Below are 12,500 nucleotides of genomic sequence, written 5' to 3'. Positions count from 1 at the left end.
TCATGTTGCTGAAGGAGACTCTTCTTCACACAGAGAGTGGTGAGGGGATGGAATGGGTTACCTAGTCATGTTGCTGAAGGAGACTCTTCTTCACACAGAGAGTGGGGAGGGGATGGAATGGGTTACCTAGTCATGTTGCTGAAGGAGACTCTTCTTCACACAGAGAGTGGTGAGGGGATGGAATGGGTTACCTAGTCATGTTGCTGAAGGAGACTCTTCTTCACACAGAGAGTGGGGAGGGGATGGAATGGGTTACCTAGTCATGTTGCTGAAGGAGACTCTTCTTCACACAGAGAGTGGGGAGGGGATGGAATGGGTTACCTAGTCATGTTGCTGAAGGAGACTCTTCTTCACACAGAGAGTGGGGAGGGGATGGAATGGGTTACCTAGTCATGTTGTGAAGGAGACTCTTCTTCACACAGAGAGTGGTGAGGGGATGGAATGGGTTACCTAGTCATGTTGCTGAAGGAGACTCTTCTTCACACAGAGAGTGGTGAGGGGATGGAATGGGTTACCTAGTCATGTTGCTGAAGGAGACTCTTCTTCACACAGAGAGTGGTGAGGGGATGGAATGGGTTACCTAGTCATGTTGCTGAAGGAGACTCTTCTTCACACAGAGAGTGGTGAGGGGATGGAATGGGTTACCTAGTCATGTTGCTGAAGGAGACTCTTCTTCACACAGAGAGTGGGGAGGGGATGGAATGGGTTACCTAGTCATGTTGCTGAAGGAGACTCTTCTTCACACAGAGAGTGGGGAGGGGATGGAATGGGTTACCTAGTCATGTTGCTGAAGGAGACTCTTCTTCACACTGAGAGTGGGGAGGGGATACCTAGTCATGTTGCTGAAGGAGACTCTTCTTCACACAGAGAGTGGGGAGGGGACGCAATGGGTTATCTAGTCATGTTGATGCTGAATCACTGGGATCCTTTAACTTGACAAAATTTTGAGATCAATCAGCTAGTAGGAAGCGAACGAGCGCTGACGGGCTGAACAGCCTCCGCTTGTTTGTAAATGTTCTCATTGTGTTTAACAGCTTCTCACAGTCCCACAGAACTATTTTTAAATACATTGTGCTGATCTTTGTGATGTGGATTTACACTGACAGCTCGGCTCAGCCACTATTCCACAAATATTGAATTAACACAATTGGATGTTTATTGAACACATTCAAACATTTAAAGACATTGAAAAAGACTTGTTTGCCATAGAATGTAAAAAAGTTTCTTTTACTTTGTCTCAGTTCAGTGCTATGGGTGACAAAATGTGGAAAATGTGAGTAAATATCTAATTAAAACAGATGTACAGAACACTGATATTAAGCCCTTTTTCAAGGCGTCTCAGTTTTGTCCATCACGACAAACAGGGAGATGCAGCTTTCATATATTCCACAATGCCTGTCAGAGATTCAATTTGACAGGTTAGTCATGTTGCAGAGCAGTCTACTCCCCCCAGCCGACCTCCCCTCCTCCTTGCAGAAGATCTCCTCCAGCCCCAGCTCCCTCTCCCAGTCGGGTCTCTCTCTGTGACGGAGGTACCTGCATCTTCGCACCTCTCTCAGGGCCTCTTCCAAGGGCACGGCTGCCCAGTCTCTCCTCCCCCTCCCTCTCCTCTCCTCTCCTGCAGCCTCTGCCTGCTCCTGCCCCGCCCCCTCCTCCGTGGCCACGGCGACACACTCCTCAGACACGCCCCCCTTCAGGAGGTCCAGGTCGGACAGGAAGCTGCTGATCCTCTTTTGGAAGTCCTCTGGGACAGCAGTCAAGGATCTCCGCCTGTTTAAATATCAAACCAGTGTGGATTTGGAGTTTTCCAGTGTGATTGTTTCAAAGTTTATTAGGATCTTGACCAGGGTTGGGTTCGAGAGCCAGTGCATCTGCACTGAAGTGCAATCACGAAATACACAGTATTCACGTTTGATCGATATCACCGTGTAACACATTTTTTTTTTTTTTTTTGTTCCTGGGTAGTAAGTGTTAGTTTCTAATTGCTTATGCCTCAAAAGTATAGAAAATGGCTATTATTCCCCACAGACTTTGCTTTTGTGACCAGGACAGTGATATTTCAAAATATCACTATTTCCAATGGGAAAACGGGCAAATGTGTGTCTTTTTGTTCACATAAAGTTGGAAAAAAACAACATATGAATCCAAATTAACATGTATTTATACTAAAGTAATACAAAAATGACTACAAAAGATTTAGAAGCGAGTAGTTTTTCGAGATTTACGATTATACTGTAAATACTTTTGAGGCATAAGCAATTAGGAAATAACACTTACTACCCAGGAACAAAAACTGTGTTACACAGTGTTATCCATCAAATGCCTTTGGCAAGAATTACAACTTAACCAAAATCCAAGTGCAATTAATGATACAGCTATTAGCGATGCACTGTGGGAGCAATCACAAGGTTAATTAAGAACTTACGAGTGCCTGAAGTCATTTCAGAACACACGGCTCATTGCGAGACGAGCCTGATGAAATGGTTTTGTTAGAACGGGCAGCAGTTTGAATTGATAAAGTAGAGCTACCCCGTTTTGATCGTTCCTTGTTCCAATTACTGATGAGACTTTTGAGTCCATGTTTTGCCAAAGGCATTTGAGCAATCTTTCAAAGGGGACGCTGACAGATAGAGCTCCAGACCTTATCAAATGCAGCCGAAAAAGTTTGGCATCACCTAGAATTTTAGGATTGAGACGTCTTAAAAAAATAATCATTTTTATATTTTATCTTTAACATCCATGTAATCAAAGAAACTACAAAATGCTGTCGCAAAAGTCTCCCGGAAGCCATAACAGCGAACGCGTTAGATTTCAAATTTTTTTCCCACTACAGAGGGGCGTGTAATTCAGTACATTAAGGTAACATTATTCAGCAGGTTTCATGAGACTTTATGAAGCAGACTTGGTCCATTCTATATGAGGGTGCATTCAAGTAAAATAAGAGCCCACGTGCATCTCTCTCAGAATAGTGGGGGCAGGGTGTGGATCTGCAGTGAGAAGTAAGGAGTAGGATTGTCTTTCAAAGTCTAATTTAAACAGCAGAAACCTACCTAGCCAGAAAGTCTGCTCTGGAGCTCAGTGGAGGAGCCAGCTGCAGGGACGGGAGAGAGAGGCGTTTTCGGAAGAGCTGAGGTTTGGGAAAGTCGGGAGGGAATTCCACATCGAGATTCTCCAAAGAGGGGGTCTTCTCTGTTTGGGATGGGAAGAGGGGAGATGGGAATCAAGTGAAAAACACAAGCTAATGTTTCAGGATTGCACAGACCAGGGCTAGAGGATGCAGTTCGAAATTATGTGGACTTAGGACAGAGGGCAGGAGACACTTCTTCACACAGAGAGTGGGGAGGGGATGGAATGGGTTACCTAGTCATGTTGCTGAAGGAGACTCTTCTTCACACAGAGAGTGGGGAGGGGATGGAATGAAGGGACTCTTCTTACCTAGTCATGTTGCTGAAGGAGACTCTTCTTCACACAGAGAGTGGGGAGGGGATGGAATGGGTTACCTAGTCATGTTGCTGAAGGAGACTCTTCTTCACACAGAGAGTGGGGAGGGGATGGAATGGGTTACCTAGTCATGTTGCTGAAGGAGACTCTTCTTCACACAGAGAGTGGGGAGGGGATGGAATGGGTTACCTAGTCATGTTGCTGAAGGAGACTCTTCTTCACACAGAGAGTGGGGAGGGGATGGAATGGGTTACCTAGTCATGTTGCTGAAGGAGACTCTTCTTCACACAGAGAGTGGGGAGGGGATGGAATGGGTTACCTAGTCATGTTGCTGAAGGAGACTCTTCTTCACACAGAGAGTGGGGAGGGGATGGAATGGGTTACCTAGTCATGTTGCTGAAGGAGACTCTTCTTCACACAGAGAGTGGGGAGGGGATGGAATGGGTTACTAGTCATGTTGCTGAAGGAGACTCTTCTTCACACAGAGAGTGGTGAGGGGATGGAATGGGTTACCTAGTCATGTTGCTGAAGGAGACTCTTCTTCACACAGAGAGTGGTGAGGGGATGGAATGGGTTACCTAGTCATGTTGCTGAAGGAGACTCTTCTTCACACAGAGAGTGGGGAGGGGATGGAATGGGTTACCTAGTCATGTTGCTGAAGGAGACTCTTCTTCACACAGAGAGTGGTGAGGGGATGGAATGGGTTACCTAGTCATGTTGCTGAAGGAGACTCTTCTTCACACAGAGAGTGGGGAGGGGATGGAATGGGTTACCTAGTCATGTTGCTGAAGGAGACTCTTCTTCACACAGAGAGTGGGGAGGGGATGGAATGGGTTACCTAGTCATGTTGCTGAAGGAGACTCTTCTTCACACAGAGAGTGGGGAGGGGATGGAATGGGTTATAGTTGAGTACCAAGAAAGTGCCGAGTTGCTTTTTGTTGGTAACCAGTATTGAACACAGGGCTCAGTGCGGTCTCCCCATTGTGAGACACAGCCTCCTCATACCCTCCTTGCATGTGTTCATGTCTCACTATACATCCCCCAGCACTGGGTCTGCATTCTGGGAATTGCTTCCCTACACCTCTTGCTTATTGACAGCAACGAGTCTTATAAAACCAAGGTCCTGTTATTTCTAGTTTTGGGTACAAACCCTACATTCCCACTCTCATGCCCCATTTGCAATACTGTTGGGCAGGTTCCCCAGAGCTGGGCCGAAGTCCCCAGCTCCCCTGTCCTCCTCACCCGTGCGTATCTGCAGCATCTCCAGCCTCAGCTGCCTTCCCTCCTCCTGCAGCAGGGCGAGCTGTCTCCCGCAGTGCTGCTCCAGGGAGCTCAGGCTGCAGCCCAGCCTCAGCTCGGCATGCTTGTTCCTCCTCTCCGCGAGCTCCATGCGCTGGGAGGAGCCCTGCCCGCGGCACCTGGCCGTCACCACGTGCATCTCTCTCAGCGCGCCTCGGAGCTGGGGCAGAAACACAGAGCAAGGGCTTTAGGAGACTGAAGAGAGCACAGCAGCTCCAGAAATACTTCAAAACTCACCACGGAGCAAATTAACAACACGACTGGATTCATGAGAGGATTCAGGGGTTAATCTCTCTGTGATTCAGTTAAATTGTTAAGTGAAGCTTGGCAGCCCCAATACAGTATGGGAAGTACCTGGAACTGTGGCTGGAATGCTCTCAAACTGAACATCATTGCTGGACAACAGCACTTCGGCTTAAATTCAGAGATAAACAAACCAACGATGCATTTACTTGTTTGACGCTATCTATAGTGTTTATATAGTGTGCTGTATATATTATCTTATCAAAACTGTCAAAGATTGATTTATACACGTCTTCACATTGCGTGTACACACCTAGCGTGATAATAAACCATACAGAGGAGGCAGTACCGACAACCAGGCTCTGCATTTTCTTCCAGCATTTCAGCATGCTGCAGTTGACTGTAGTTGACTGTAGTTGACTGTAGTTGAATGTAGTTGACTGTAGTTGACTGCAGTTGACCACTGGGGATGAATTCCTGTGTGTAGGGATGTAGTAGAGGCTAAGTGGTCATATTTACATACTGTATGTCACACTTCACAGTCATGAATGGAGAGTGCAGGGGAACATGGGATTGATAAAGTGGGGTACATATGACCTCATGCAGAAGAGATGGATGTTCGGTGTCTAGAGCAACGCTATTGCTCGGAAAACAGAGTGTGAACAGATTTCACAAAGTTCCCCTTCACACACCTGCAGTTAGGTAAGATATATAAGACAGGCACTCGTCAGTGCTAGAGAGAAACAGCTACCCAAACCCTCTCCTGACGACATCGCCCTACCTGAGCTTTCTCCCAGAGAATTAGGAATCAAATGGGTTTCCTTTCCACATTAAATTGTGATTAATAATTTGCAATGACGTGTACATTCTGTACTGTTCTGTACACTCTGCTGACAGAAGGTGATCATGCGGATAGCTTTTAATTAGGGGTGGTTTAACTAATTCAATTAAGACACTATCGGGCATCTCTTTGTGACGCAAATGCTAGGATCCTGAAATGTCATGAAACTCCAAAATACAATTCAATATGCTAGCGTCACATTATTCAGCAGCTTCACTCGACTTTATGAAGTAAAGTTAGTTAATTCTCGGGTGATGCTAAACTTTTGTCCAAAGCTTTATGACCTGAATAAATAAATATAAAAAAGACACCGGATTTACTTATTAATTTTTCAGCCACAATAATTCATACAGTGTTAATTATTGTAAGATTGTTGTGGTTCCTTAGATGTGTTTTCTTGCTAACCTATTTCGCATATTTTAAACATTATAAAACAGCATTTTTTTAAAAATAAATTGTTTAAAATGTGTTTTCTTGCAGTGCATTTGGCTGTTTCTAAAATATGATAATAATACAAATACTGATAATCATTATAACTGCAATAAGTATTTACCTAATACAGTAGAGAAACATTCTGCGCAGGTAAAAACAGCCAGCGCTTACCTGTGCTCTTGAAGAGACGATATGACCAGCGGAGGAGGGGAGGGAGTTCCAAATTCAGGTGGTGCTTGAGTGTTGAAGAGTACCTCTGAAATGATGGTCTGTATTTATACAGGGGAATTCGCTTTCGCAATTCCTACAAACCGTTACCATGCCGACAGGTTTGAAACCCTCGGGAATGCGGTTCGGAGAGAGTTGCTGGCAGGTGGAAGGTGAGTACAGATAAGGGGCGGCCGTGCACTTTGCAGAAATCGCGTGTAAATCGCACCCAACACTTGCGCAAACACTGCTTGACACTTTGGCAAACAACCGATCATGTCTTTAGAAGGTTATCAAACATCGTTAAACTGTGTTGGGAAACACGACCTGCTTGCGTTTTTTCTATACCAGAAGGTAAACGGGCGCTCCTTGCATATTGCGTGCGGTGTAAGGTCTGTTTGAAACTCCGCCCGGCTAAATACCGATGTATTCATCTCGGATTTCAATTAACAAAGACAAGAGATCTAACTAATGCATCCTCCAAGATCGATCAATCAATCAATCAATCAATCTATCTATCTATCTATCTATCTATCTATCTATCTATCTATCTATCTATCTATCTATCTATCTATCTATCTATCTATCTATCTATCTATCTATCTATCTATCTGTCTGTCTGTCTGTCTGTCTATCTATCTATCTGTCTATCTATCTATCTATCTATCTATCTATCTATCTATCTATCTATCTATCTATCTGTCTATCTATCTATCTATCTATCTATCTATCTATGTCTGTCTGTCTGTCTATCTGTCTCTATCTATCTATCTATCTATCTATCTATCTATCTATCTATCTATCTGTCTGTCTGTCTGTCTATCTATCTATCTATCTATCTATCTATCTATCTATCTATCTGTCTGTCTGTCTGTCTGTCTATCTATCTATCTATCTATCTATCTATCTATCTGTCTGTCTGTCTGTCTATCTATCTATCTATCTATCTATCTATCTATCTGTCTATCTATCTATCTATCTATCTATCTATCTATCTATCTATCTATCTGTCTGTCTGTCTGTCTGTCTATCTATCTATCTATCTATCTGTCTGTCTGTCTATCTATCTATCTATCTATCTATCTATCTATCTATCTATCTATCTATCTATCTATCTATCTATCTATCTATCTTCAAATGGATGACCCAGAGATTTTTAAGGTAACGTTTCATTTGTTTTGATGTGATTTTGTTTAAGTGCGTTTCTTAATTGTTGATGAGTAATCGGTTCATTCTTGGTGGTGAAAGAAAGCGGAAGAGTTTGCCAGTTACAAAGCGACAGAATTTGGAGGCGAGTTCATAAACTCAGCTATTGTTTTTAATATCAGTGCAGTTTGCTAAGTGGTACTCGCATATGTTCGTGTTATAAGAAATGTGCATGTGAAATTTAGATGATACAGACAGAAATGCATTTTATCACATAGCCTTGTGTCTCTTAGCAAAACCCCGGAGACTGGAATGAGCTGAGCATGCCCTGCAATGTAAACATTTCAGCGGGATTGAAGACAAAGGATCATATCATTTTATGGCCGTGAAATGATTTTCTATATCAGCATGATATGATTAATTCCTCGACTCGAGCATGTAATACATTTTATATATATATATATATATATATATATATATATATATATATATATATATATATATATATATATATATATATATATAAAAGAAACAAATACCTTTCTTGGTTTTTAATTATACATCCTTACTTTGTAATTCAAAATATAAAAAAGTAATTTGAAATATTTGAATCAACTTTGGCATTTATTGCTGCAGTTTGTATAAGTTCTGTTGTTTTATGAGGTGAAGCTGTAACTAAGCCTTACAGCCTGGTTTACTAGTGTAGGAGATGTCTGCTTCCACGCACGCAGCCTGTGCAGTTCTCCAGAGCGTCGCTGATAATTGCGCACACGACTCCGCTTGATCTTAACAAACACAATGGAAAAGAACTTCCTCGCAACGCTTCCAGCAATTAGCACAATAATGCAAACTTCTAGAACAAACACGGGATTACTCTGCTGCTCCGTAATTGCTGTTTACTGGCTATTCACTCCTGCTAATTGGTCCATGAAGATATTAATTGACTTTTAAAGTAGATGCGAATAGCAATTAAATTTCCAGAAAAACACCAGCTTCGCCGAAGGGAAGCGGTCGGGACCCAGAGCCGGACTGCAGAGTGAATGAGGTCATCCGCTTCGTGTGTGGTGATGCTGCGGGGAAACACTGCGCAGGGGTTTGTTGCTCTTGTTTTTTTTAAAAACTTTGTGGTATTTAGGTTTGTTGGTGCTTCGGGGTTTGTGAAGTGGGAGGGCTGTCGGTGAGGCCGAACTCAGAACTGTTCTCTTGTGAAAGTGCAGAATAGGCCTACTTGAAATAGTGCATTAAATACAGTGGAAAGAGCAGAATACATGACAGCAGCATAATACATGAAATAGTGTATTAAATACAGTGGAAAGAGCAGAATACAGGACAGCAGCATAATACATGAAATAGTGCATTAAATACAGTGGAAAGAGCAGAATACAGGACAGCAGCATAATACATGAAATAGTGCATTAAATACAGTGGAAAGAGCAGAATACAGGATAGCAGCATAATACATGAAATAGTGCATTAAATACAGTGGAAAGAGCAGAATACAGGATAGCAGCATAATACATGAAATAGTGCATTAAATACAGTGGAAAGAGCAGAATACATGACAGCAGCATAATACATGAAATAGTGCATTAAATACAGTGGAAAGAGCAGAATACAGGATAGCAGCATAATACATGAAATAGTGCATTAAATACAGTGGAAAGAGCAGAATACATGATAGCAGCATAATACATGAAATAGTGCATTAAATACAGTGGAAAGAGCAGAATACATGACAGCAGCATAATACATGAAATAGTGCATTAAATACAGTGGAAAGAGCAGAATACAGGACAGCAGCATAATACATGAAATAGTGCATTAAATACAGTGGAAAGAGCAGAATACAGGATAGCAGCATAATACATGAAATAGTGCATTAAATACAGTGGAAAGAGCAGAATACAGGATAGCAGCATAATACATGAAATAGTGCATTAAATACAGTGGAAAGAGCAGAATACATGATAGTGAAATAGTAGCCGCAACACAGCAGCTAATAACACAGTTAAACCTGACAAAACAAACACACTGTCCGAACAAGGCACGTTTTCAGAGTGAAGTGCGTTCAATTATATCGCTGAACTTTCTTTCTCCTTCATCCTTTACTTACCACAAAAGAAAAAAAAAGTTTCTTAAAGAAGCACTGTTAATTATGTGTATTTGTGTGCATTTGTCTAATTATAAGGTATTAGACCACGCGTGAACAGCCACCGCTCTTAGCCTTTCGATGCTTTTTTAGTGACCTTTCTGAACAAACAATAGAACATGAAGGTATAATTGCCCAATTACACGAGAGACGGAAAGGGCAAATTCCTAACAAGAACCCAAGAGAGGTGGCAGCTGAGGGCAAGCTACAAAGCCTTTAATCGTTACAGTTGTACCTATAAATTGCAATGCGCAATGAGCACCTCTTATCCAAAAACGCCTTTCAATGGGGGCTGCATTGCAGAAGACTGCAGGTTGTGGCATTGCGCTCAACACAAGCACGGTGGAGAATTAAAAAAACAAAACATCGACTCCTTTAGCTTTCAGCCTGTTTATTTTGGTCGGTATTGGTTTCTGCCACTCGAAAGAGCGACAGATGATCAGAAGAGGACCAAGTTACTCTGAACGCGCATCAAGTTGCAGGCTGCTGCCGAGATAACATTACAGGTTTGTAGCGAGCGCGGCTGGAACTCCTTATAATAATAATAATAATAATAATAATAATAATAATCGTTATTTTTATATAGCGCCTTTCATAGTGGATCACCATCACAAAGCGCTGTATAGGATACGAGACCGTTCTCAGAGTTCATGACAGTATTTTTGCAGCTGTAGCATGCTCCACCTCAGCTTGCCCTGGCTTGCCAGGTTTATTACTGTGCCTCACCAGACCTGGCGACTCTTTGCAATGCTTCGCTATGCTTCCACTGTGCTTTAATGCACTTTGCCGGGGTTTTTCTACGGGGCGCTTGTGTAGCAGTCGGTGTGTTTTGCGCGCAGCATCTTCTGGTCACTGCGTTTGTTTTTTTCAGCTTTTCGTTTCACACCACAAGGAGAGCCGCTATCAAAGTTTGAGAAGCCCTGTTTTAGAGAACCCTCCAATCTTATACCGGAACGTAACAAGCAAGCAGGGGCTCTGAACAGGCAGGCATCCGTTCCGTGTGCGTTTCCAGTTGTGTGTTTAGTCCTTGAGTATTTAGTGCTAATGGCTACCGTGCTAAATGAACACCGTACCGTGTTCATTTAGTCCAATAAAAGCATGAAATAATGTACTACTGTTATGATTTCTGGTAGACTTTTTTGCGATACCATTGTGTAGTTTCTTGGCTTACATGATGTTTATGTTCATATTATTATTATTATTATTATTATTATTATTATTATTATTATTCCTGGATTTCTAGGTGATGTAAAACGCTTGGACACAGCTATAGCTCAGAATCTTAATTCTGTAAACAGTGCGTTTGAGAGAAAAAAATTTGTTTGGGTCGCATTTTTTTTTTTTTTTTTAAGGACACTAACAAATGATTTTCTTTAAAGCGCGTTTCACTATTTTTTTTTTTTTTAATTTCAGACTCTTCTTCACACCGAAGGCCTGGCAGTAGAATGCAGCTGCTCGACAGATCCTTCAGAGAGAACAACGCACCTGAAAACTGCACAGCTGGGAACGTCATGCAGCTGCCGGCCACGACTGAAAAAGACTGCCCCTTGCTCTTCTATTTATTTCCACAAACTCTATCCGCAATTTACTGTATCCTGTGCTCTTTTGGCCTGCTAGCCAATATCTTTGAAGTGACCGTTTTTCTGAAAAACATAACAACCTGGACATCCTCTGGGGTTGTGATCATTAATTTAGCACTAGCTGACATTGTGCTGTTATTTTCTTTCTTGCCTTACGCGGTGTATTTGAATTTGAACTACAGCTGGACGATGGGCAAGCTGATGTGTCAGATTACATTGCTCGGCATGGTGCTCGGCATCACAGCGAACACCACGTTCGTTTGCGCGATAAGTTTAGAACGCTTTTTCGCTATTACGTTTCCAATTAGATTTTGCAGTTTTTGCACGGTAAAGAATGCGTGCGTCCTCTCTGCGTTTCTCTGGATCGCAGCATTAATCACACCTCTCGTGGTCTTTTCAAATTTTCAGTACAAACCGCACAGAGGCAAAGACCAATACTGCGGCGCGTCGTACAACCCACAGTCCGGATCAGCTTTGTTTATCCTCTCCAATTCTGTTTACATTTTATTTAACTTCTCTGTTCCTCTGATTATCATTGTCGTGTCTTATATCCAGATATGTAAAACTCTACAGCTGTTTTATAAGAGAAAGCGAGCAGCAGGGAACAAAGAGAAGACAATGAAACTCATCTCCTCTGTGATTGCTGTTTATCTCGTCTGCTGGTTCCCTGCACAGCTCATAAGTATACTGGTTTCAATCATGTATCCGTCTTTCGGAACTTGCAAAAACATATGCATTCTTACACAAGTAACCAACAGCTGCAATGAATTCGTGAATTTGCTTAATATCCTGAATGCTTGCATAGATCCTGTGATCTATCGCCTGAATAATCACGGCATCTCGTGCTGTTGTTTGAAGCTGGAAAGCAGAGCTGCGAGTTGAGGCTGCTGTCCGTGTGCTTCCCGGCGCCAGCAGCCTCCTGGAGGGACGTGTTCACACTTGTAATTCTGCTCACAGACTGACGTTCAGGGTCTTCCGATGCTGTGCCTTTGACCTGTGTATTAACTAGACGCTCGGGCTCTGCTCGTTCACCCACCGCTGCATGTTTAAGAGCTGCTGCTGCTTTTCTCTTGCTTTCAATACCGAGTTGTCTCTGCTGTTCTTTGTAAAAAAAAAATGATTAAAATGCCTCTAAAAGGGGAGACGAAGTCGTATATATTTG

General features: G+C 42.6%; 2 protein-coding genes across 2 annotated transcripts in view; one reads left to right on the top strand and one right to left on the bottom strand.

The window, feature by feature from the left end:
• Positions 1-943: 943 nt before the first annotated feature.
• On the bottom strand, positions 944-6,068 carry LOC121304560. Its single transcript, XM_041235742.1, has 3 exons — positions 4,684-6,068; positions 3,051-3,189; positions 944-1,770 (listed from the first exon to the last, which is right to left on the bottom strand). Exons 1-3 carry the CDS (start codon positions 4,877-4,879, stop codon positions 1,407-1,409), a joined length of 699 nt encoding a protein of 232 aa, XP_041091676.1. The 5' UTR covers positions 4,880-6,068; the 3' UTR covers positions 944-1,406.
• A 507-nt stretch (positions 6,069-6,575) lies between these two features.
• The window catches only part of LOC121304497 (dynamin-2-like), a 28,266-nt gene continuing 22,341 nt past the window's right edge, over positions 6,576-12,500 (top strand). Inside the window, exon 1 of the mRNA XM_041235661.1 lies at positions 6,576-6,636. Within this exon, the coding sequence (XP_041091595.1) occupies positions 6,576-6,636 (61 nt within the window). The remainder of the gene's footprint in view (positions 6,637-12,500) is intronic.

The sequence above is a fragment of the Polyodon spathula genome, chromosome 38 (genome assembly GCF_017654505.1).
Source record: "Polyodon spathula isolate WHYD16114869_AA chromosome 38, ASM1765450v1, whole genome shotgun sequence".
Classification (NCBI taxonomy): Eukaryota; Metazoa; Chordata; class Actinopteri; order Acipenseriformes; family Polyodontidae; genus Polyodon; species Polyodon spathula.
The sequence above is the reverse complement of the archived record's forward strand: the minus strand, read 5'-3'. Positions and strand labels throughout refer to the sequence as shown.

Bases quoted from the DNA above. Each gene is read 5' to 3' on its own strand.
- LOC121304560 (XM_041235742.1), bottom strand. From the start codon at position 4,879: ATGCACGTGGTGACGGCCAGGTGCCGCGGGCAGGGCTCCTCCCAGCGC. The intron at 3,190-4,683 runs GTGAGGAGGACA...CATCCCAAACAG, and splicing joins GATGCTGCAGATACGCACGG to AGAAGACCCCCTCTTTGGAG. The intron at 1,771-3,050 runs GTAGGTTTCTGC...ATATTTAAACAG, and splicing joins AGAGCAGACTTTCTGGCTAG to GCGGAGATCCTTGACTGCTG.